General features: G+C 44.4%; 1 protein-coding gene across 1 annotated transcript in view; it reads left to right on the top strand.

The window, feature by feature from the left end:
- Positions 1–7,948: 7,948 nt before the first annotated feature.
- Positions 7,949–26,603, top strand: part of LOC140191124 (vascular cell adhesion protein 1-like) — a 69,785-nt gene continuing 51,130 nt past the window's right edge. The window contains exons 1-5 of the mRNA XM_072248230.1: positions 7,949–8,533; positions 11,168–11,443; positions 13,188–13,499; positions 14,636–14,929; positions 15,599–15,880. Of these exons, the coding sequence (XP_072104331.1) occupies positions 8,467–8,533; positions 11,168–11,443; positions 13,188–13,499; positions 14,636–14,929; positions 15,599–15,880 (1,231 nt within the window). The 5' untranslated portion in view covers positions 7,949–8,466. The remainder of the gene's footprint in view (positions 8,534–11,167; positions 11,444–13,187; positions 13,500–14,635; positions 14,930–15,598; positions 15,881–26,603) is intronic.

Below are 26,603 nucleotides of genomic sequence, written 5' to 3'. Positions count from 1 at the left end.
AATTCATCATTAGCTGCTCATGTTTCTTAGCAGAATCTTCATCTTTGTTTTATCAATGTCTTTGGCTCCCAGATGGAGAAAGTCCAGAGTGTTTCTCAGCATAACCACTGACAAAGGGCTTTATCGCTATAACAGAGTGATATCTGCACCTGCACGCTGGCAGAAAGCTATGGGCCAGGTTCTGCAAGGCTGCCCAGGCGCTCAGTGTTACCTGGATGATATCATTGTTACAGGCAAGGATGACAAGGAACATCTCCAAAGCCTCAAAACAGTGTTAAAAGCTCAGAGCATGTCGCGACAAGTGTGAGTTCTTTAAACCAAGCATCACTTACTGTGGCCACACAACTGATCAGCAGTGATGGATGGCCCAAGGTCAAAAGATGTGTCACAGCTGCAGTCCTTTTTAGGATTTGTAAGTGACTATAATAGGTCCCTGCCAAACCTGCTCCATCTCTTGAACTCACTACTATAGATCGAGAAGAAATGGCAGTGGACAAAGCAGTGTGAGGTGGCTTTCAAAAAGGTAAAGGAAATGGTGACATCAGATGCTGTAATTACACACTATGATCCCATCCTCATCACCATCTTTAAGTTTTGCAACTTCAAAACATTAAACTAATTCAAAGAAGACGCAAGTGTCCGGGAATGCGCACGTAACCGCATTTACTTTAATCAAAGGACACACGTATCACATGGTAGTATAATGACATGTGTAATTAACATATTTATACACATAACCTGGAATTAATTATTTAAATGAACAAGAATCCCTCATTAAACAACATACAGTACGAGGGGTGATTAATAAGTTCGTTTGATTTTGAGAAAAGATGGGACTCATTTGCTCGTTATTATCATTTGAGCTAATTGATAGATATTTTCCACAATCTAATTGCAAATTTTTTGGTATATTTTCTTTTCTTGCTGGCGGTTTGATGTTTATTTTTAGAATCTTTTTGTATGACGCATGGCTCCGGGGTTGTACACCTAATGGGTTCTTTTTTTTCCCTCACTTTTTCTGCTTAGTAGGTTTTTTTTGTTATCACAAAAATTTTTTTCAATCTTTAAGATAACGTCTTTTTTGAGACATTGTAAGTGTTGTTACTTCAATGTGCTCGTGTTATTTCTTTTGTCTAACATAACAATAAAAAGATCTGAAAAGAAAGATAAGTTCATGGCTTACGGTGGAAGGACTCAATTTTAGAAAACCTAGCACATTTATTTTTCCTACACTTACATACTTAGTCCAGCGGTCGTGGACCATACGGGTCCCTTCTTTGTAGAAGTTGACATCTTGGACCTTCAGAAAGTGGTCCACTGCAGGGGTGATTGATAAGTTTGTGGCCTAAGGTAGAAGGAGATGAGTTACTAACTTCAAACTTTCTGCATTTTCTCTCAGAGTTGAACTGCATGTGTATGTAACGAGAGCGGTATAACTCATCTCCATCTACCTTAGGCCATGAACTTACCAATTGCCCCTGCTATGGGCCACCTGGAGGTCCAAGACACTCTCGTTACATGCACGTGCAGTTCATCTCTTTGAGTGAGAATGCAGTAAGTTTGAAGTTAATAGCTCACCTCCTTCAACCTTAGGCTACGAACTTATCAATCACCCCTGCTGTGGACCACTTCTACAAAGAAGGGATCTGTATACTCCTCAACCGTTAGTCTAAGTGTGTACATGTAGGAGGGGACTACGTTGAAAAATAAATGTGCTAGATTTTCTAAAATTGACCCCTTCTACCTTAGGCCACAAACTTATCAATCACCCCTCATATATACATAATTACTCAAATATTATTGAAATATCACATACACACAGAAGTAAGTTCAAAACTTTGTTGATAGGAGCATAGCAGAGGGGTGAGGAAGCACCGAAGTCTCAAACTTGGCTGCAATCTAGAACCTGCAGACCGGAGAAGAGGAGCAACTCACTGTTGGTGGGGAGGAGCATTGCTGAAACTGTGGAAGTACTGTGTGTAAATTGTGCACAAGGACTGCTGTGTAAATTGTGCAAGATGTTCAGAAGTGGGAGGGTGCATCTTGTGGTCTTTCAGTTTCTGTTTGCTGGTTGTGAGGACTGGGATTTTTAACCAATAACTAACGGTGAGACTGTGCTTTATTCCAAGACATGAGCACTGGGACTGAAATGCTATTCCTGACAAGGAGTGTGATGCTCAGTTTGTTTTTATACAGGACACTTTAGCACTGGGGCTGATAGTAAATAGTTTTCTGATAGTAAACTCAAAGTGGTAATATATTTTGGACTTTATTGTGATTGTGGGGATCGCCTCTGATCTGAACTGCATATATGCACAACTGGACAATGAATGAACCCATGAATAATATCTCACTTTTTTGCCCTCTTTTTGCACTAAATTCATCTTCTTTAAATATACGACTATTTCTTATTGTAATTTATAGATTTTTATTTATTGCCACAAAACACCAAATTTCATGACTTACTACATGGCAGTGATATTGAATTTTGATTCTGATTCTGAGGAGGGAGATCAGAATTCAGTATGTGATTGAGTTTGGGCTTCTTTCATGGGAGAGGCTGTTTAATCTCATCCTTTGGCAAATTCACCACAAAACATAACTACGTGGTAAATACAGAAACTACTTTCCAGGAAGTCAATAAAAACACTTCGTGCATTAGAGTGAGATGATCTCAATCAAGGAATTCATCCTTCGGGACTTCTCCCCATTTTTCTTTGCTAAAAACTTAGATGAAAGCAAAAATGAAGGGTTATGTTCTGTGTAGGAGGGAAGGGTTAGATTGATCGGGGAGTAGGTTAAAAGTCGGCACAACATTGTGGGCCAAAGGGCCTGTATTGTGCTGTACTGTTCTATGTTTCCTGAGCAACATCAGAACATGAAGGAATTGATACTCATGGAGCTGGAAACGGACATTGAACTGATGAGAAGGAACTGGAAACTCAGGATTAAAAGTCAGCTATTTTATCTTATTCACAATTCACATTAGGGGATATGGTATATAATTAATGTTTCCTTCACTCCAAGTAAATCTCGAGAGCTGAGTTGCTTTACAAAGTTCTATTAACTGTAATCCATATTTCACCCTTTTCTTTATAAGTCTCTTCCATCCATGTGACTGAAAGCAGAACAAACTGAGAAAATAGTGCCTGTCTTTGACACCCTGCTCTGTAACCACTCTCCACGCTCATTCATATCAGAGCTCAAGCAGCCTCCCATCTGGTCATTTCTCATCTGCTGAAGAAGCTGCTCACCGCCACTCTGTTTTCCCAGACTGTCGGGGCAATAATTCTGGAAGAGGAGAGTGGACTCCATGAATCCACACGCTGCCAGACTGTGGGCAGTTCACTCATCTGTATCACACAACTGGCCTTCCAGTCCAGGGCAAGTTCAGTCCAAAACAAAAACAGAAACTGCTGCAAACACCGAGTAGCTTGACCTTGGAAATGTCGAGAGGAAGGAGAGACCTGACATGCACTGGAGTTGTGAGAAAAGAGATCAACAAGAACTTCCCAAGAATTAGAAGCAAAATACCCAGTGAATCAATAGAGGCGAAGCCTCCGATCATGTGATTTGTTCCTGCTGAAAAGAAAAAGGAGGAAATAGTTGATGACAAATAGCCGTTGAGCACTACAGCACAGAAACAGGCCCTTTGGCCCTTCTAGTCCATGTTGGCCTGTTTTGGTGCCTTATCCCATCTACCCCCAGCCAGATCATAGCCCTCCACACCCCTCCAATATCTATCTAAACTTCTCTTAAACTTTGCAATTGAACCTGCATCTGCTATTTCCACTGGCAGCTTGTTGCACATTTCCAACACCCTCTGAGTGAAGAAGTTCTCCCTCAGGTGGATCTTTCACTCGGTGACATGGGTTCCCAACCATTTTCATGCCATGGACCAATACCATTAGGCAAGGAGTCTGTGGACCCAGGCTGTGAACCCCTGATGTATGACCTCCAGTCTTAGAAAAAGTCTGTGTGCATTCATGCTATCTGTATCTCTCATTGTTTTATTTACTTCTATAAGATCTCCCCTCATTCTCCCTCATTCCAAAAAATAAAGTCTGAACCCATTCAACTCTCCCTATAAATCAGGTCCTCAAGTCCTGCAATGACTTTGAAAATTTTCTCTGCACTCTTTCAACCTTTAGTTTGTTAGGTGTGTTCAGGAAGGTTTCTTGACACAATATGTAGACAAGCTTACAAGAGGAGAGACTATACTTGATTTGGTATTGAGAAATGAACCTGGTCAGGTGTCAGATCTCTCAGTGGGAGAGCATTTTGGAGATCGTGATCACAATTCTATCTCCTTTACAATAGCATTGGAGAGAGATAGGAACAGACAAGTTAGAAAAGTGTTGAATTGGAGTAAGGGGAGTTATGAGGCTATCAGGCAGGAAATTGGAAAGTTGAATTGAGAACAGATATTCTCAGCAAAAAGTACAGAAGAAATGTGGCAAACGTTCAGGGAATATTTGTGTGGAGTTCTGCATAGGTACGTTCCAATGAGACAGGGAAGTTATGGTACGGTACAGGAACCGTGGTGTACAAAGGCTGTAATAAATCTAGTCAAGAAGAAAAGAAAAGCTTACAAAAAGTTTAGAGAGCTAGGTAATGTTAGAGATCTTGAAGATTATAGGGCTAACAGGAACGAGATTAAAAAGGAAATTAGGAGAGCCAGAAGGGGCCATGAGAAGGCCTTGGCGAGCAAGATTAAGGAAAACCCCAAGGCATTCTACAAGTATGTGAAGAGCAAGAGGATGAGATGTGAAAGAACAGGACCTATCAAATCTGTCAGTGGGTAAGTGTGTATGGAACCGGAAGAAATAACGTAGGTACTTAATGAATACTTTACTTCAGTATTCACTATGGAAAAGGATCTTGGTGATTGTAGTGCTGACTTGAAGTGGACTGAAAAGCTTGAGCATGTAGATATTAAGAAAGAGGATGTGCTGGAGCTTTTGGAAAGCATCAAGTTGGATAAGTCACCAGGAACAGACGAGATGTACCCCAGGCTACTGTGGGAGGCGAGGGATGAGATTGCTGAGCCTCTGGCGATGATCTTTGCATCATCAGTGGGGATGGGAGAGGTTCCAGAGTATTGGAGCGTTGTGGATGTTTTTTCTTTATTCAAGAAAGGGAGTAGAGATAGCCCAGGAAATTATAGACCAGGGAGTCTTACTTCAGTGGTTGGTAAATTGATGGAGAAGATCCTGAGAGGCAGGATTTATGAACATTTGGAGAGGTATAATATGATTAGGAATAGTCAGCATGGCTTTGTCAAGGGCAGGTTGTGCCTTATGAGCCTGACTGAATTTTTTGAGGATGTGACTAAACATATTGATGAAGGAAGAGCAGTAAATGTAGTGTATATGGATTTCAGCAAGGCATTTGATAAAGTACCCCATGCGAGGCTTATTGAGAAAGTAAGGAGGTATGGGATCCATCAGGACGTTGCTTTTTGGATCCAGAACTGGCTTGCCCACAGAAGGCAAAGAGTGGTTGTAGACGGGTCACATTCTGCATGAGGCATTTGATAAACTTCTCCATGTGAGTTTCATTCAGAAAGTAAGCAGGCATGGGATCCAAGGAGACCTTACTTTGTGGATTGAGAATTGGTTTGCACACAGAAAGCAAAGAGTGCTTGTAGATATTCTGCATGAAGGTCGGTGATCAGAGGTATTTTGCAGGGATCTGTTCTAGGGCCCCTACTCTTTGTGATTTTTATAAATGACCTGGATGAGGAAGTAGAAGGGTGGGTTAGTAAGTTTGCTGATGACACGAAAGCTGGGGGTGTTGTGGATAGTCTGGAGGGTTGTCAGAGGTTACAGTGGGACATCGATAGGATGCAGAACTGGCAGATGGAGCTCAAGCCAGATAAGTGTTAGGTGGTTCATTCTGGTAGGTCAAATTTGAAGACAGGATATAGTATTAATGGGAAGACTCTTGGCAGTGTGGAGGATCAGAGAAATGTTGGGATCGTGTTGATAGGACACTCAAAGCTGCTGCACAGGTTGACAGTGTTGTTAAGAAGGTGTATGGTGTGTTGGCATTCATCAACCATGGGATTGAGCTCAAGAGCCGTGAGGTAATGTTGCATTTATCTAAAACCTTAATTAGACCCCACTTGGAGTACTGGTCACCTCACTGCAGGAAGGATGTGAATGCTATGGAGAAAGTGCAGAGGAGATTTACAAGGATGTTGCCTGGACTGGGGAGCATGCCTTATGAGAATAGGCTGAGTGAACTTGCCTTTTCTCCTTGGAGCGATGGAGGATGATAGGTGACCTGATAGACCAGGTTACATGGTCGGCATAACATTGTGGGCCGAAAGTCCTGTAACGTGCTGTAGCCTGGATTGGGGAGCATGCCTTATGAGAATAGGTTGAGTGAACTTGCCTTTTCTCCTTGGAGCAATGGAGGATGAGAGGTGACCTGATAGACTAGGTTACATGGTCAGCATAATATTGTGGGCTGAAAGTCCTGTAACGTGCTGTAGATTTCCATGTCTATGTTCTATGTTCTTCTATAATTTTAACGTTACATCCCAACTACTATACTCAGTGCTCTGATTTATGAAGGCCATTGGGCCAAAAGCTCACTTTATGACCCCATATTCCTGTAACGCCACTTTCAAGCAATTATCAATCTGATAATTCGCTGATCCCTTTGTTCTACACTTCTCACTCTGTAAGTCCTATTCTGGTTTGTCCTCCCAAAGTGCAACACCTCGCACTTGTCTGCATTAAATTCCATCTGCCACTTCTCAGTCCATTTTTCCAACTAGTCCAGATCACACTTCATACTTTGATGTCCAGTATCTTGGTGTCATCCACAAATTTGCTGATCTATTTTACCACATTATCATCTCAATGTTTAATATGTATATATATTTATTGATTGAGATACAGTGTGGAGTAGTCCCTTAAGGCCCTTCGAGCCACAACATCCAGCAACCCCCAATTTAACCCCAGACTAATCATGGGACAATTTACAATGACCACTTACCTCACCAACAGTGTGTGTTTGGACAATTTACAATAACCCTACCACTGGTGTGTGTTTGGACTGTGGAAGGAAACCAAAGCGCCTGGAAAAGCAAAAATAGTGCAGGAGCGATTAACTGGGCCAGTCAAGGTGAAAAAGTTGAGCAAAGTTCAAAGTAAAATTTATTATCAAAGTACATATATGACAACATGTACAACCCAGAGATTCATTTCCTTGTGGGCATACTCAATACATCTTTAGAATAATAACCAAAACAGAATCAATGAAGGCCGCACAAACTTGGGCGTTCAGCTGGTGAGCAAAAGGCAGCAAATTGTGCAAATACAAAAAGAAGAAGAAAAGAATTAATAATATCGAGAACATGAGATGAAGAGTCCTGGAAGGTGAGTCCATTGGTTGTGTTTACATTACAATGATGGGGCAAGTGAAGTTATTCCCTCTGGTTCGAAAGCCTGATGGTTGAGGGGTAATAACAGTTCCTGAACATGGTGGTGTGAGTCCTGAGGCTCCTGTACCTTTTTTTCCTGATGACAACAGTGAGAAGAGAGCATGTCCTGGTTACTAGAGGTCCAGGATGATGGATGCTGCTTTCCTCTGACAACATTTCATGTAGATGTGCTCAGTGGTGGGGACGGCTTTACCTGTGATGTACTGGGAAGTATCGACTACTTTCTGGAGGATTCTCGTTCAAGGACATTGATGTTTCCATACCAGGCCGTGATGCAGCCAGTCACCACTCCCCATTACACATCTACAGAAGTTTGTCAAATCTTGCAGATGTTCAGCCAAGTCTACCAGCCTCTTGCTCTTTGCCGCCCAAGGAAGTTGTTGGCGTGTGACCGCCTCTCTCTTTCATCCTCGATGCAGTCGGAGAATGGTGCCGGAGTTCCGGTTTATACACTGGACTCTGTAGTTGACGTTATGATGTGTGTCTGGTTTCTTGTCACTACTATTTTTTTTCTTGCTACTTTGGGCGTTTTTGAATTGGGGCAGCCTGCAGAAAGCGAACACAGCTGACCTGAATATGCCTGGACTCTTAATTGTGCGTTTCAGTTTCTGTATTTTTCGCTCTTTTATTTGTTACATTTGCGCAATTTGTTTTTTTTATTCTGCTCGTGGGGCGGTTGATATTTTTCTCTGAACGGGTTCCACGGTTTTCTTTATTTCGTGGCTGTCTGCGCGGACAATGAATCTCAGAGTTGTACACTGCATAAGTACTTTGATAATAAATGTACTTCGATTCTCTGAATCCACCCACAAAGTGAAGTCGCCCTGAGCTCCCTGGATACCTCGTACTGACCATGAGAAATTAACTCTGTCCCACCATCACGGACGCTGATTGATGGCCGGAGCGGATATGTTTGGTCCCACCCACCGACATCGATAGCCGCGGATCACCAGTACAAGAGCCCGAACCTCGCCAGCTCCGGATCACGCCCTCCTTGACATGCACTCATTATGGGTTACACGCAGATTTCCGCGGGCGGTTATGTTTTATTTCTCACAGCACTTTCCGTCATAACAGGTAGGTCAAATACCTTTAAACGTAATAACTGTTCATTCATCTGTTTGAGCTCACAGAATCAGAAGCTGAATGTTTATAACTGTATGTTTCTGCGAGGCGGTTAGAGTGCGTCTCGTGAACGGATCTTCAACCGGCCACATTTGATGAAAGTGTCCCTTTATTCTGCATAACTTGCCGGGAGCGTTTCAGACCGTTTCACGGTTACTCGTTCCTTTTTTCACTGGGCGAAAGCTTAGCCGGTCGCAGACGCCACGCTTCGTTGGGCTCCTTCCTGTTCTCTGTGTTATCCAACTTCTATTAAGCTTCAGGTGACCGACTGCTACCCTGACATTCTCCTGTAAAATGTCCTGGCACAATTTTGAATACATCGTTCCCTCAACGATTGCAAACTGTCCAGGCACTGAGGCAGCAACGCAGCCCCAAACCATGACGATCCTTTCACCATGCCCACATTTCGGATGAGAATTTAGTGTTGGTGTGCCGTGCCATTTCTCCTCCGAACAGTTTCTGCCAAAAAGCTCAACTTTTGTTTCATCTGTCCACAGAACATTGCCCCAGAAGTGCTGTAAAACATTCAGGCGGTCTTTTGCAAACTTGAGACATGCAGCAATGGCTTTTTTTGGAGAACAGTAATTTCCTCCGTGATGTCCTTCCAGGAAAACCATTCTTTTTTTATATAGTGGACACATGTACAGAGACTTTAGCGAGTTCTAGAGATCTCTCCAAATCTTTTGCTGTTACTCTTGGGTTCTTTTTCATCTCCTTCAGCCCCGCACTTCAAGCTCTTGGTGTGATCTTTACAGGACGCCCATTCCCAGGGACAGTAGCAACAGTTTCCTCCATTTGCAGACGATTTCTCTTACTGTCGACTGATGAACACGTAGTTTTTGTAGAAGGCATTGCCCCAGAGGTTCACATACTTTTCCCAGCAAATACATGTAATATTGGGTCATTTTTCTCAATATATAAATAAACAAGTATAATGTTTTTGGTGTTACTTATTTAATTGGGTTCTATTTATCGAGTTTATGATTTGCATAAAGATCTGATCATATTTTAGGTTATATTCATGCAGAAGTAGAGACAATTCTACAGGGTTCACAAACTTTCCACCACCACTGTGTTTTATAAGATGGGCAGTTGCCGGCTTCCTATCTCATTTTTTGGCTTCACTTTATGAAAACTGCAGAAATTTATCATTAATAAATATTGTAAAGTTAGTCAGCTCCATCGTGGGTAGTAGGCTCCGTAGTATACAAGAAATCTTCAAGGACTGGTGCTTCAGAAAGGCAGCGTCCGGCATTAAGCAGACACATCACCCAGGGCATGCCCTCTTCTCATTGTTACCATCAGGAAGGAAGTACAGGAGCCTGAAGGCACACACTCAGTTCAGGAACAGCTTCTTCTCTTCCGCCATCCAATTTCTAAATGGACATTGACCCATGAGAACTACCTTACAAATTATTATTATTTCTGATTTTGCACTTATTTTAATTTAACTATTTAATAACCATACACCTTTACTGTATTATAGTTCTTTTCTATATTTATCATGTATTTGATTGTGCTGCTGCCGCACAGTTAACAAATCTCACAACATATGATGCTGATATTAAATCTGAATCTGATCATTTCTGCTGAATGATGCTTGACAAGACAGACCTTAATTATCTCGAGGCAAAACTTTTGCAGAATTCGGTAATCGACCATAATACTGTTTGACATCAGATCCACCCATTTTAGAACTGAGTAGTATCTAATCTTTTTGACTGAAAATATCCCTTCAGTTTGAATGTGCAAGGGCCAAAATTATACTACCAAAATCATCCTGTCTGAGATGTCACTGTGTTGGGATGGACAGTAGTTTTTGATGGACTCTAGATCTTGGTCTCGGGGGGTTTTGCTTGCATGGTGGGTGGTGGGTTGGGGGGTGCTTATGCTTTTGCTGGGGAGAGTGGAGTCAGAGGGATGGCTGATGATTTTGCTGCTTGTTCATGGGAGGAGGAGGCTCTTTAGGGTTAGAATGTTTTCTGTCATTCATTCTTTGGGTATTTCCTTCTGTTTCATGGATGTCTGTGAAGAGCAAGAACTTCAGGTTGTACACTATATGCATTATCTGATATTAAATGGAACCATTGAACCAAACATTTATTTTGTGTGGAACAGACAGTAATGAAGTTTGTTCAAACTGTGCACACAAGCGGTGCCCGTGTTTCCTACATAAATGCCACTGGTGTCTCAAAGTCTGTCTTCCTTTTCACATGTGTTTAGTAATTTGGTCTTCACTACATGTGAGTGAAGATTTTTCTCCACAGCTCAATCCCTGCACCCTGAAATTGCAATCCCTTGTTTACACTCATCAGCTGGGGAAAACGTACATCCTGCATCCAACCTCTCGAGATCTGTTAAAACATTATGCATTTGATTCAATTTTCTCTAATTCTTCCAAACCTCAATGTACGTGGGCATAGTTGTCTCAATCTCTCTTCATGTGCCAGTCCCGCCACCCCCGGAATCAGTCTGGTGAACCGTACCCTCACTGTCTGAACGGTAAGTATATCCATTCTCAGCTGAGATTGAACTGCACACAACACTTCACTGCACAGATTCCATTTCCCTGTGTGTCTCTGGCAGGTAAGCTGAATGGATTTGAGGTTTCAGTCAAACCAAACTCTCCAGTGGTGGAATTTGGACACTCCCTAGAAGTGACCTGCAGTACAACATGTAACAATCCATCGATAATTCTGGAATATAAACCAGGGGTAAAGCCCATCAGAACTCATGGTGATAAGTGGATTACAGACCGATTTCCAAGTGTCCAGAAATGGGATCTGACAGTGCCGTGTACTGTAATCTGTCCATCTGCAGAAAAGAAAATCAAGGAGAGCAAACGGGTGGTTCCAGTGTACAGTAAGTGACATCTCTTGTTCTAAATACGTCCCATAGCAGAGTATAACAGGATGAAAGGCAGAAACATTAAATTATGTATCACTTGAAAATGTTCCACAGAAACTGAGACTGTCATTGACATGGGGGGGGGGCACTGGGAGGACCCAAATGCAAGGCACAGACACTGAAGTACTAGGAACAGTACTTGACTAGAGAGCTGGGACAAGAAAACAGACTTGGGCTAGGACATTGGCTAGGCAAGTGGGACCAGGACAAAGAACTGGGAACTAGGAGCCTGGGCTTGGACTCCAAGCCGGAGACTGGATAAGGACCCAGAACCTGGGTCTTGACTTGGGCTCAGACCCCAGAACTAGGCGAGAACATGACATGGCTTGGGTACTTCAAGGTGAGGACATGACGAGGCTTGGGTTCAGACTCCGAGCCAGAGTCTGGACAAGGACCCATAACCTGGGTCCTGACTCGGGCTCGGACTCCGGAACTTGGTGAAGACATGATGTGGTCTTGGGAGACAGGACTAGACGAGGCTACAGGTCAGAACGAGAGACTCCTGGGCAGGACGGGGGAACTCCAGCACAGGACAAGGGAACTCCAGCACAGGACAAGGGACATGGACAGCACGAGAACACGAAGCCTTGACTTGGTACTCAGGAACAGCCGAGCCTTGGACTTGAGATGACAGGAACCTTGGAACCTTGGACTTGGGACATCAGGAACACAGAACACAGAGCCTTGGTTTTGGGGAGGACAGGAACACAGAGCCTTGGCCTCGAGCACGGGAACACAGAGCCTTGGACTTGAGAGACAGGAACATGGAACAGAGCCGTGACCCCTCCATGGGAACAGGACGTAGGGCCGGGACTCATACATGGAATGCTGAGCATGAGAAGAAGGCTCCCAACACTAGGTAGCAGCAAACAGCCAGACCTACCTAGTGAAGGCGTGGACACAGAAACAGTTCCTAACACTAGGTAGTGGCAAACAGCCGGACCTACCTAGTGAAGGCATGGACACAGAGACGGTTCCCAACACTAGGTAGCGGCAAATGGTCAGACCTACCGAGTGAAGGCGTGGAGACAGAAACAGTTCCTGACACTAGGTAGTGGCAAACAGCTGGACTTATCTAGCGAAGGCGTGGACACAGAGATGGTTCCCAACACTAGGTAACAGCAAACAGCTGGACCTACCTAGCGAAGGCATGGACACAGAGACAGTTCCAACTCAATGATAGACAGTTCCTTATCTTAACACAGCAAGGCTCCAGTCTCGTTCTGGTGGTTGAATTGACAAGGTTGCAGGCAAGGCTTCAGAAGGAAGGGGAAGGTAAGGGAACAGTCCCGCCTCAAGGTAACAGCAAAGACAGCCTGGCTTACCCAACAGAGGCAAGGACAGGAAGGGACAGATCCAACCACAGGGTAACAGCAAAGATAGCCTGACTTACCCCACAGAGGCAAGGAAGGGATACTGACAAGACAAACCTGCAACCACACTCAAACCCAGGGCCACTTATATTCCCAGCTCCAAGATCAGCATCAGGTGCCTACGATTGAACCCAACTGAAACAAGGATAGCCGGAAGACCCGGAGTCTGGAGTCCACAGACCGGACCGTGAACAGAAATGCAGACTTCACAGACCGGACCTTGACAGTCATAGGGTAGGAAGATCCACAAGCACACTGGTTGTTGGGTTAACTTTTGATTTGGAATGTTCCAATCTCTACCGTCAATCATGATTCTCCTTTAACAGATCGAGAGATAAGAGTTTTTCCACCTCCTAAAGTTCTGGAAGTTAACAAACCATATCAGCTGGAGTGCATTGGCCCGAAGGTCTATCCAAAGAACAAACTCGTACTCACCTGGCTCAGAGGGAGTGAGACTATAGCAAATATTTCCACAGAGGAACCAGGATTCCCTGAAGATGGTCCATTGAAGAACGTCCTTCATTTCAATCCAAATATTTCAGACGATGGACTGGTGTACACCTGCTTGGCAGAGTTGATCTTGCACTCCAATGCCAGAAAATCTGTCACAAATGCCTCTGTGACTCTGCGGACTTACTGTAAGTTCCACTTTAACAATTTGCTGCTGCTTTGGGAATAGCTTGAATGGAAATATCTCGTTGAAAGATGCTATGTTCTGATAATTTTCACATTGTATCTGGGGAAATGAGAAGCTGGGCATTTATGCAGCTGTCCAAGATGTTTAACTAACGGGGTGTAAATGTAAATTGTCTACAAGAGAAAATCTGCAGGTGCAAGGTATCCAAGCAACACACACAAAATGCTGGATGAACTCAGCAGGCCAGGCAGCATCTATGAAAAAAAGTACAGTTGACGTTTCAGGGCGAGACCCCTGGGCAGGAATAAATTGCCTGCTTTTTTAAAAAACATTTGGGGAGCCTTCAACGCAAATAGTTACAGTCTGAACTCCAGATTAAAAATTAGTTTCACTTGATTTCAGCCTGTCAGCGGAGGCCCTGGCCTGACACCCACTGTCAGTGTAGTGGGAGAAGGCAGAGTGGGTCCATTTGAAGGGAAGTCTGTCAACATCATGACAGATGTAAGAGGATGTGAGAGTCAGTCAGTTAGTGGTGCTTGGTCATGCAGTGGCAAGACAGCACAATGCCCATATGGCAAATCCTCCTACAGGAGGTGCTGGAAGCCCCTGTAGATATGAGATTAGTTGATGCTCAGTGCAGCCACTGCGGTTGGTTGTTTTCCAGTATCCTGTCTTCTGCCTAGATGGCGGCTGAATGCCCCCAACAGTGAAGGGGTGTCTGATGGAATTGCATTCACTCCCATTCCACACCTTGCTAGTCAGTAGAGGTACTGGTCAAAGAACACACCTTGATACAGGATCAACAAAATAACCTGCTAAATTTATTCCTCTAATCGCCAAACTGAAGCTGAAACTCAACTGGGATGTTAAAACAAGGTTCAAGTTAAGGTTACATTGAGTTTAATTAATGACTGCACAAGATCATAAGGACGACTGCTTGCAGCTGGAGCAGAAGGCAAAGTGAGAAACTTGAAATTAGAGGAAGAGAGGTCTCTCAAGAATGAAGTATATGACATTTAAGTGATGGATTAGGTGTAATAGCCTCCCAGGGTGTGTGACCCGGCCAGTCTCCAGCTTCATCTGTCAGTATTTACCACTGCAAACCAAACTGCAGTGAATTTCTTGTGTGTCTTGCAGCTTTTCCAGAGCTTCCGAGGATCCTCAGCAGAGACCCTGTAGAAGTGAATCAGGAGGTCACACTAACATGTGAGGTGCCAAACGTCTATCCAGCTGAGAAAATGAGATTACGATGGTTTTGGGGCGGTGAACGACAGAATTCAGTAACAAATCGGTCAGATGCCACCACAGTCAGGGCAACAACTACATGGACACCACGAAAGACCGGTCTGACTGAAGTCTCCTGCACAGCAGATTTTGAGGATTATCCATCAATTCCACTGAAGGATGATAGTATTTCCATTGAGGTTTACAGTGAGTATGTTCACAGCACTCAGACAAGGACCAGAACTTAGCTTCCTGTTGTTAGTCAGTGGTGTTTCCTCAAGCAGTTGTGTCAGCATTGATTAAACTGGCAGCCCGAGACACAAAACGTCCCCAGTCAATGGGGCCATTTCCCAGTGAAATGATTAGCTTTTAATTGGAAGATGAGCATAAAGCTGCAGATCTGTAACAAATTATGGTCTTACAGGGTGGTGGAGCAGGCTCAATGGGCTGTGTGACTAGGTCCTGTTCCCAGTTTTATCTTTGGTTGATGATGTTTCCTGAATATACTTACCTGAGAAGTTGTTAACAGTAAGTAAATCAGTCAGAATTTTCTGTGTAATGAAAACTGAAATTGTGCAATCAAAATCAAGAAACAAACATCTCACAAAGAAATAAAGAAGCAATTTGAAGTGAGACAAATTTAAAAAAACTACATGTGGTAGGAGTCCATTGTTCTGGGTCAGGGATGAATGCCAGCTGTGATATTGGGAATTGTGTGGGGATTTTGATAATTATCCAGCCACATGACACACAGACGGGTGGATGTGATGTTCCAGGCTGACCGTACAGATGCTTTAGCTACATTAGTCCAGTCAGGCAGAGGGAATGCAGGACTTGCTTTGAGAAAGTTTCGAACAATGTTTTCTGTTGTTACAGTTTTCTCCAACCCTGAAATCCAAATCCTGATCACCACTGAGGGTATTCCGGTGAATATTACCTGCAGTGTGTTTAACGTCTCAGGGGAACTTCAACTCAGACTGAAGAAGGGAAGTGAAATATTAGTGAACAGGTCAGCCAGTACTGGGCTGACTATCTACCACACTGTGAATCCACGAGCAGAGCTGAATGGACAGCAGTTCACTTGTGAGGCCGAGCTGACACTTCAGCATCACCCCAATACCATTGTTAAACGACAGTCAGCCACTCTCACTGTCCATGGTGAGTGACATCACACTGGTACCGCCGGGTAGTGATGTGTGAGGTTATCTGTTGCTAGTTATTTTCATTTTCTTTTTATCTTTGTGGTATATATCAACTAATTTTTTTTTAAACAGAAAAGTTTAATTAATAATTCTGGATATGCGTTGATAGTGGGGAAGAAAGCACAGGACTACAGGAGTTAACAATGTTCCAGACATGAGGTTCAGTGTTTAAAAAAACAACGGGCTACAACACTCGGACTTGGGCTATCTATATTTCTAATATTACTTAAAATATTTAACTGTTTTCCTGCTATCGTAATTATATGTGCTGTGCGTGACTGTTCCCATTGTGTTTTGCACCCTGGCCACGGAGGAATGGTCTTTCATTTGGCTGTATTCACGGGGATGGTTGAATGACAATTAAACTTGAACTTAAATGAAATAGGTATGGGGAAGTGTGTGTGTGTGTGTGTGTGTGTGTGTGTGTGTGTGTGTGTGTGTGTGGTGTGTGTGCTGTGTGGTGTGTGGTGTGTGGTGTGTGTGGTGTGTGGTGTGTGGTGTGTGTGCTGTGTGGTGTGTGGTTGTGTGTGTGTGTGTGTGATGTGTGTGGTGTGTGGTGTGTGTGTGTGTGTGTCTGTCTGTCTGTCTTTCAGGGGGGAAATAAAGCAAAGGAATACACAGTAAAAGAAATACAGGGATAAAGGGGACACAGTGTCGCCCACCGATCCCTGAATATTGCAGAGGATTGAGCTGAGGACATCAGAGGAATTCCTCCCTCTGAGTGAGACCCTGAGGGGAGGCCTGATAGAGGTTTAGATTAGATTATGAGGACACGCAGTCCTCTTTTAATGTCATTTAGTAATGCATGCCGGTAATGCAGGTTTATCGGATTATGAGAGGCCGAGACAGGGTAGTTAGTCAGTCATTTTCATCGGGGAGCAATATCAGGTGCTAAAGAACGTAGCATCAAGACGAACAGTTAAAAAGTTTAAAGGTGGTGTGTGGGTGAGTATTTAACAGAGTGGTAGGCGCAAAAGGGATGCAGGGTGTTGGTAGAATCAGTAGTATTTTAGTGATTGATCACACTGTGACCATGCAGGGAATGAAGGCATTATTGATCACTTACAGACAGATTGGTTTCGTTTAACTTGGCTTCATCATCGACACATGTTATGGACTGAAGGGCCAGTCCCTGTGCTTTATTATTCTATATTCCATCCACTGATGGCCTGAGCACCCCCAGAATGGAGAATCGTGTGCCCCTCTGCAATGTCAAAATTCTAATGTTATTCCTCCCCATTCCTCCTCCTCAAATCCTTCTCCCTCTCTTCTCCTTATCCTCCCCCTTAGGTCTTCTATTCTCCTGCCCGGCTTCCATTCATGCCTCATCTCTGCAGCTTGCTTGGTCTCTCTATCCTCACTCCTTCTCCTCTTTCCTGACACCTCAGTTTCTCCCTTCACCCTTCCCTACCCCCTTCCTCTCACTCTCTGTGCTGTTATCTCTCATCTTTTTTACCGTCTCTACCCACACCCCTCCCCGCCGTATCTTTGCTTGTACTCTGTCCCAAACGCTTTCATTTCCTGCTCCTTCTTCCTAATCAGAGTTTCAGATTGATACAGTAAAGAAACAAACTTTGGCCACCTGCCCGTGCCGACCATCGCTCACCCACTTGTATCGATCCTGTGCTCCTCCCATTGTCCTCCACCACCTACTGCCTCTTCCCTCTTGCATGAAGTTTCATAATTGTATGACCAATTTAATCTTTAATCATTCGCAGCAAATTTCAAAGTTACCTTCAAACATGCTACTGTGTGCGATAAAAATCTTTTGACAAATTTTACTTCTTGCATGCGTCTATTGCTTTTGCAATTTTTACCCTGTGATCTTGTGTTATATTTCAAACCTGGCTTTCAGAGCTAAGTTGCCCGATGTTTGGGAGCTTCCTTTAACGGTTTCTTTATGGTTGTCAACTCCAATTATTGCCAAAACAACCGCATTGGGCACTTTCAAGTTCCTGAGTATCAACTTTGCAGAGAATATATCCTGGGCCTGACATATCGATGCAGTTACAAAGAAGGCAGGACAGTGGCTTGATTTCATTCGGAGTCTGAGAAAATTTGGTATGGCACTGTGACAAAACAGGCTGGCAATGCTAATTCTCCCACTAACCTCGCCCCGTTGCCCGGTTAGTCACTCTTCCTCGTTCCGTCCCTGGTCTCGTTTCCCCAGTAGTTCACAAACTTTGCCCTCCCGCTCTGCAGTTTTTGGGAGTTCAGCACTTACGCACCCCACCAGTCAGACAATAGCTAGTTTGGCTAATCAAAATAATCCCCTCAGTTAACGTGCTGCACTGGTTTATAATAGATAAAAATAAGGATTCTGGACACAGACATTTCAAACAGTTCATTTATATTCAGTCATGGCATTACATTGGTTTGTGGACAGCACAACAGCCCCCCAAAAAACTGGAGGGGCAGTTTGGGGTGTCCTAAAGTAATCCCTGGGCTAGTGGGAGCAAGCGCACTGTGCCCTACCGAAGGCAACACCACTGGTGGGGAGGTATCATTCTTTTATATTCATCTGAGTATGTGTACACTGATTTATAAGTTTAACCAAGGCATTTGTTGTGGAATAAATCTTAGGAAGTTAGAATCCACATTTAAAAACTTCCAATTCTGCATCTGAAATAACTACTGTGGTCGGGCCACGTAATTACAACCCGCCTCCCCCGACCAACAGTAGAGTTTCCTGTTCCTTCTCGGCCAGCTGGAGGCAGATTTAAACCCTCCGCCTGGTTTTGCTAGAGAGGTTGTGGAGGTTGGAGTTGACAGTTATATTGGAAAGTTAAAGACAAAACGTGTCGTGGAGAAAGCTGTCAAAAGAAGCTGTAGAAAGCTGCGAACTCGATCAGCGCCGTCGTGGGCAAAAGCGCCCCCAGCATACAGAACAGTTTTAAGCAGCAACCGCTCAAAAAGGCGACATCCATCAGTAACGAAACCCATCACATGCTCCCTTCTCATTGCTACCATCAGGAAGGAGGTACAGAAGCCTGAAGGCACACACTCAACAATTCACTAACAGCTTCTTCCCCTCCACCACCCGATTCCTGAATGAGAATTTAAATCACGAGCACAAGAAACATAGAAAACCTACAGCACAATAAAGGCCCTTAGGCCCACAAAGTTGTGCCGAACATGTCCCTACCTTAGAAATTACTCGGCTTACCTATAGCTCTCTATTTTTCTAAGCTCTATGTACCCATCTAAAAGTCTCTTAGAAGACCCTATGGTATCAGCCTCCACCACCGTTGCCGGCAGCCCATTCCACGCACTCACCGCTCTCTGAGTAAAAATCTTACCCCTGACATCTCCTCTGTACCTACTCCCCAGCACCTTAAACCTCTGCCTTCTTGTGGCAACCATTTCAGCCCTGGGAAAAAGCCTCTGACTATCCACAGGATCAATGCCTCTCATCACCTTATACACCTCTATCAGGTCACCTCTCATCCTCCGTCACTCCAAGGAGAAAAGGCCAAATTCACTCAACCTATTCTCATAAGGCATGCTCTCCAATCCAGGCAACATCCTTGTAAATCTCCATTGCACCCTTTCTATGGCTTCCACATCCTTCCTGTAGTGAGGCGACCAGAACTGAGCACAGTACTCCAAGTGGGGTCTGACCAGGGTCCTATGTAGCAGCAACATTACCTCTCGGCTCCTAAATTCCACAATTGATGAAGGCCAATACACCCTATGCCTTCTTAACCACAGAGTCAACCTGCACAGCTGCTTTGAGAGCCCTATGGACTTGGACCTCAAGATCCCTCTGATCCTCCACACTGCCAAGAGTCTTACCATTAATACTATATTCTGCCATCATATTCGACCTACCAAAATGAACCACTTCACACTTATCTGGGTTGAAATCCATCTACCACTTCTCAGCCCAGTTTTGCATCCTATCAATGTCCCACTGTAACTTCTGACAGCCTTCCACACTATCCACAACACCCCTAACCTTTGTGTCATCAGTAAACTTACTAACCCATCCCTCCACTTCCTCATTCAGGTCATTTATAAAAATCACGAAGAGTAAGGGTCCCAGAACAGATCCCTGAGGCACACCACTGGTCACTGACCTCTATGCAGGATGTCACCCGTCTACAACCACTCTTTGCCTTCTCTAGGCAAGCCAGTTCTGGATCCACAAAGCAACGTCACCTTGGATCCCATGCCTCCTTACTTTCTCAATAAGCCTTGCACGGGGTACCTGAACAAATGCCTTGCTGAAATCTATTAACACTACATCTGCTGCTCTTCCTTCATCAATGTGTTTAGTCACATCCTCAAAAATTCAATCAGGCTCATACGGCACGACCTGCCCTTGACAAAGCCATGCTAACTACTCCTAATCATATTATACCTCCACAAATGTTCATAAATCCTGCCTCTCAGGATCTTCTCCATCAACATGCCAATCACTGAGGTAAGACTCACTGGCCTATAATTTCCTGGGCTATCTCTACTCCCTTTCTTGAATAAAGGGACAACATCTGCAACCCTCCAATCCTCCAGAACTTCTCCCATCCTCATTGATCTTTGCGTCATCATCGCCAGAGGCTCAGCAATCTTCTCCCTTGCCTCCCACAATAGCCTGGGGTACATCTCATCCAGTCCCAGCGACTTATCCAACTTGATGTTTTCCAAAAGCCCCAGCACATCCTCTTTCTTAATATCTACACGCTCAAGCTTTTCAGTCTGCTGAAAGTCATCACTACAATTACCAAGTTCCTTTTACCTTACTTTACTTTATACTTTATTGTCACCAAACAATTGATACTAGAACGTACAATCATCATAGTGATATTTGATTCTGCGCTTCCCGCTCCCTGGATTACAAATCGATAGTAAATATTAAAAATTTAAATTATAAATCATAAATAGAAAATAGAAAAATGGAAAGTAAGGTAGTGCAAAAAAACCGAGATGCAGATCTGGATATTTGGAGGGTACGGCCCAGATCCGGGTCAGGATCCGTTCAACAGTCTTATCACCGTTGGAAAGAAGCTGTTCCCAAATCTGGCCATACGAGTCCATAGTGAATACTGAAGTAAAGTATTCATTAAGTACCTCTGCTATTTCCTCCAGTTCCATACACACTTTCCCACTGTCACACTTGATAGGTCCTAATCTTTCACGTCCTATCCTCTTGCTCTTCACGTACTTGTAGAATGTCTTGGGGTTTTCCTTAATCCTGCCCGCCAAGGCCTGCTCACAGCCCCTTCTGGCTCTAATTTCCTTCTTAAGCTCCTTCCTATTAGCCTTATAATCTTCTAGCTCTCTAACATTACCTAGCTCTCTGAACATTTTGTAAGCTTTTCTTTTCTTCTTGACTAGATTTATTACAGCCTTTGTACACCACGGTTTCTGTATCCTACCATAACTTCCCTGTCTCATTGGAACGTACCTATGCAGAATTCCACACAAATATTCCCTGAACATTTGCCACATTTCTTTCGTATTTTTCCCTGAGAACATCTGTTCCCAATTCAAGCTTCCAATTTCCTGCCTGATAGCCTTATAACTCCCCTTACTCCAATTAAATGTTTTTCTAACTTGTCTGTTCCTATCTCTCTCCAATGCTATTGTAAAGGAGATAGAATTGTGATCACTATCTCCAAAATGCTCTCCCACTGAGAGATATGACACCTGACCAGGTTCATTTCCCAATACCAAATCAGGTACAGCCTCTCCTCTTGTAAGCTTATCTACATATTGTGTCAAGAAAATTTCCTGAACACACCTAACAAACTCTACCCCATCTAAACCCCTTGCTCTAGGGAGATGCCAAACAATATTTGGGAAATTAATATCTCCCATCATGACAACTGTTATTATTACACCTTTCCAGGATCTGTTTCCCTATCTGCTCCTCTATATCCCTGTTACTATTGGGCGGCCTATGAAAAAACACCCAGTAAAGTTATTGACCCCTTCCTGTTCCTAACCTCCACCTACAGAGACTCCGTAGACAATCCCTCCATGGTGTACACCTTTTCTGCAGCTGTGACACTATCTCTAATCAACAGTGCCACACCCCCACCTCTTTTGCCTCCCTCCCTGTCCTTTCTGAAACATCTAAAACCCAGCACTTGAAGTAACCATTCCCGTCTCTGAGCCATCCAAGTCTCTGTAATGGCCACCACAGCACATGTCCAAGTACTGATCCATGCTCTAAGCTCATCCGCTTTGTTCACAACACTCCTTGCGTTAAAATAGACATATCTCAAACTTTCGGTCTGAGCGCCTTCCTTCTCTACCACCTACCTATCCTTCCTCTCGCACTGTCTACAAGCTTTCTCAATTTGTGAGCCAACCTCCTCTTCCCCAGTCTCTTCATTTCAGTTCCCACCCCCCCCCAACAATTCTAGTTTAAACTCTCCCCAATAGCCTTAGCAAACCTCCCCGCCAGGGTATTGGTTCCCCTGGGATTCAAGTGCAATCCGTCCTTTTTGTACAGGTCACTCTTGCCCCAAAAGAGGTCCCAATGATCCAGAAATCTGAATCCCTGCCCCCTGCTCCAATCCCTCAGCCACGCATTTATCCTCCACCTCATTCTATTCCTATTCTCACTGTCCCGTGGCACAAGCAGTAATCCCGAGATTACTACCTTTGTGGTCCTGCTTCTCAACTTCCTTCCTAACTCCCTGTAGTCTTTTTTCAGGACCTCTTCCCTTTTCCTACCTATGTCATTAGTAACAATATGTACCACAACCTCTGGCTGTTCTCCCTCACACTGCAGGATACCTTGGACATGATCTGAAACGTCCCGGATCCTGGCACCTGGGAGGCAAACTACCATCCAAGTTTCTTTCCTGCATCCACAGAATCGTCTTTCTGACCCCCTAACTATAGAGTCCCCTATCACTACTGCCATCCTCCTCCTTTCCCTACCCTTCTGAGCCACAAGGCCAGACTCTGTGCCATAGGCACGGCCACTGTTTTTTCCCCCAGGTAGGCTGTCCCCCCCAACAGTATTCAAACAGGAGTACTTATTGTCAAGGGGTACAGCCACAGGTGTAATCTCTGGTACCTAACTCCTCCCCTTCCCTCTCCTGACTGTGACCCACTTGTCTGTTTCCCGTGGCCCCGGTGTGACCACCTGCCTATAACTCCTATCTATCACCTCCTCACTCTTCCTGACCAGGGGAAGGTCATCGAGCTGCACCTACAGTTCCCTAACTCGGTCCCTCAGGGGCTGCAGCTCAACACACCTGGAGCAGATATGGCTGTCCAGGAGGCTGGGAGACTCCAGGATCTCCCATGTCTGACACTGGGCACAGAAAACTGGCCTTATACTTCCTCCTTTACACAAATAACACCGGTAAGCCTACCTTGTCTTGTCCAAGTACTGCCTAAGCCCATTGAGCCAAAGCCCTATCACTCTGCTGCCTCTCACTCCGCTGCCCGCTGGATATAGCGGTCTTCTTTTTAAACCTTTCATGCTCTATTGTCTGACATCATGCGCCTGCGCAGTCTCGCCTCTCTTTTACCCCGAGTAGTAAAAAACTCCCTTCACTCCAAAAAATCAGCCGTTCACTCGCAGCCTTCTTGCTCCAAATCTCACTACTGAATAATCCTCACTACTTTTTCTCACAACTTATTTAATTTAACTATTCAGAATATTATATAGACTAGCTAAGTTTTAATTGATACATCTGACTTTAGCTACTCCTTCTCAAATTCTCAGGGTGAATTCAATCATATTATGATCACTTGTCCCTAAAGGTTCTTTTACCTTAAGCTGTCTCATCAATTCTGGTTCATTGCACAACACTAAATCTAGAATAGCTGATCCCCTCAACCAGAAGCTAACCCCTCTTGGGATCCAGCACTAACCTAATTTTCCCAATCTATTTGCATATTTAAGTTCCCCTTGACTATAGTAATATTGACCATTTGGGATCCATTTTCTATCTCCTGTTGCAATTTGTAGGCCACATCCTTACTACTGTTTGGGGGTCTGTATACAATTCCCATAAGGGTCTATTCACCCTTGCAGTTCCTTAGCTCTCTCCACAATGATTCAACACCTTCTGACCCTATGCCATCTATCTCTAATGATTTGATTTCATTTTTTACCAGCAGAGAAACACCATCCCCTCTAACTTACTTTCTGCCCTTTCAATACAATGTGTATCCTTGGACATTAAGCTCCCAGCTATAATGTTTCAGCCATGATTCAGTGATGCCTACAATATCATACCTGCCAACCTGCAACTGTGCTACAAGTTCATCTACCTTATTCTGTATACTCCACACATTCAAATACAACACCTTCAGTCCTGTATTCACCCTTTTTGATTTTGTCTGCCTTGTACATTGCGACTCATCCTGTTTATTGCAATTTTGCCCTATCAACAGCCTCTCCTCACTACACATTGCCTCTGTATACCAGTTACCTCATCTTTAGGACTGTTATCCACCTTTCCTATGATACCTCTTGCATTGAAATATATGCAACTGTGGACACTAGTCACACCATGTTCAAACTTTTAATTCCTAGCTTTGTCTGAGGTCTTACCAACATCTGCCTCCACAATCTCTCCACTAACCTTTCTGGCACTCTCGTTCCTATTCCCCTGCAACTCTAGTTTAAACCTCCTTGTGCAACACCAGCAATCCTTCCCGCTAGGATATTAGTGCCCTTCCAGTTCATCCATTCTGTACAGCTCCCACCTTCCCTGGATTGGATCATTTCTTCGACAGTTTGAATGGGGCACGACTGCACAAGCGCATGAAAGCTGGCCCATGAGACAGTGGGAGAGTTTAAAAACTGAGCAAATTAATGGAGCGGGCAACGGAGTAGTGGGAGACAGAGTAGGAAGGCTTTGGCTCTAGAGGCTTCAGTGAGCAGAGGCTGAGGAAGAGCTTGTTCCCAGTGAGGTAAGGCTGGGTAAGTTCCTTTAATTAATCTAATTAACTTAGGAATGGGTAATGGAGGCAGCAGTCAGGGCAGTCAAGTGCTCCATTTGCAGGATGTGGGAAGTCAGGGTGAGCACAATTGTCCCTGATGACTACACCTGTAAAAGGAGCATCCAGCTGCAGCTCCTGACAAACTGAGTTAGGGAACTGGAGCTGGAGCTGGATGAACTTCGGATCATTCGTGAGGCAGAGGCAGAAATAAACAGGAGTTACAGGGAGATAGTCACCCTTAAAAGTCAGGAGACAGGTAGCTGGATGACTGTCAGGAGAGGGAAGGGGAATAGACAGAATGAGCAGAGCACCTCTGTGACCATTCCCATCAATAATAAGTACATCATTTTGGATACTGTTGATGGGGACGACCTACCAGGGACAAGTTGCAGTGGTTGCGTCTCTGGCACCGTGACTGGACCCTCAGCTAAAAAGGGAAGGGGGGAAAAGAGGAGAGCAGTAGTGATAGGGAATTCGACAGTTAGGGGGACAGACAAGAGGTTCTGTGGAAGAGATCAAGAATCCAGGATGGTCTGTTGCCTCCCTGGTGCCAGGGTCTGCGATATCTCGGATTGAGTTCTCGGTATTCTCAAGAGGGAGGGTGAGCAGCCGGATGTCATGGTCCATGTAGGGACCAATGATGTGGGCAGGAAGAAGGAGGAGGTCCTGCAAGGAGAATTTAGGGAGTTAGGTGCAAAGTTGAAGGACAGGACCTCCAGGGTTGCAATCTCAGGATTACTACCTGCGCCACATGTTAGTGAGGCTAGAAATAGGAAGATAATGCAGCTAAATACGTGGCTAAGGAGATGGTGCAGGAGGGAGGGCTTCATGTTTCTGGACAATTGGGCCTTGTTCCGGGGAAGGTGGGACCTGTTCCGATGGGACGGGTTGCACCTGAACTGGGGGGGGGGGGGGAACTAACATCCTTGCAGGAAGGTTTTCAGGGGGAGGGGAACCAGAGTGTTAGAGCAGATAGTGAGGTTGAGGAGGATAAAGGTCATGCGAGAACTGCAAGTATAGTGCATGGAGTAAAGCCAGATCTAACATATAGAGAGGCTTTGAGGAAAGAGAAGCAGAATAAAGGGTGTAAAGGTAGTAAGGTAGAAGGGCTACAGTGCGTGTACCTCAATGCAAGAAGCATCAGGAACAAAGGTGATGAACTGAGAGCTTGGATACATACTTGGAATTGTGATGTAGTGGTCATTACAGAGACTTGTCTGGCACCAGGGCAGGATTGGATTCTCAATATTCCTGGATTTCAGTGCTTTAAAAGGGATTGAGGGGGGGAGAGAAAGGGGAGGAGGGGTGGCAATACTGGTCAGGGATAATATTACAGCTCCAGAAATGGTGGGTAATGTAGCAGGATACTCTTTTGAGTCAGTATGGGTAGAAGTCAGGAACAAGAAGGGAGCAGTTACTCTATTGGGAGTATTCTATAGGCCCCCTGGTAGCAGCAGAGATACCCAGGAGCAGATTGGGAGGCAGATTTTGGAAAGGTGCAAAAAATAACAGGGTTGTTATCACCAGTGACTTTAACTTCCCTGATATTGATTGACACCTGATTAGTTCCAATGGTTTAGATGGGCCAGAGTTTGTTAAGTGTGTCCAGGACGAATTCCTATCAAAGTATGGTGACAGGCCAAGTAGGGGGAATATCATACTAGATCTAGTATGAAGTAACAAACCAGATCAGGTCACAGATCTCTCAGTGGGTGAGCATCTGGGGGACAGTGACCACCGGTCCCTGGCCTTTAACATTATCA

Source organism: Mobula birostris, chromosome 32, assembly GCF_030028105.1.
Source record: "Mobula birostris isolate sMobBir1 chromosome 32, sMobBir1.hap1, whole genome shotgun sequence".
NCBI classification, from domain to species: Eukaryota; Metazoa; Chordata; class Chondrichthyes; order Myliobatiformes; family Myliobatidae; genus Mobula; species Mobula birostris.
This window is presented reverse-complemented; position numbering and strand designations above follow the sequence as displayed.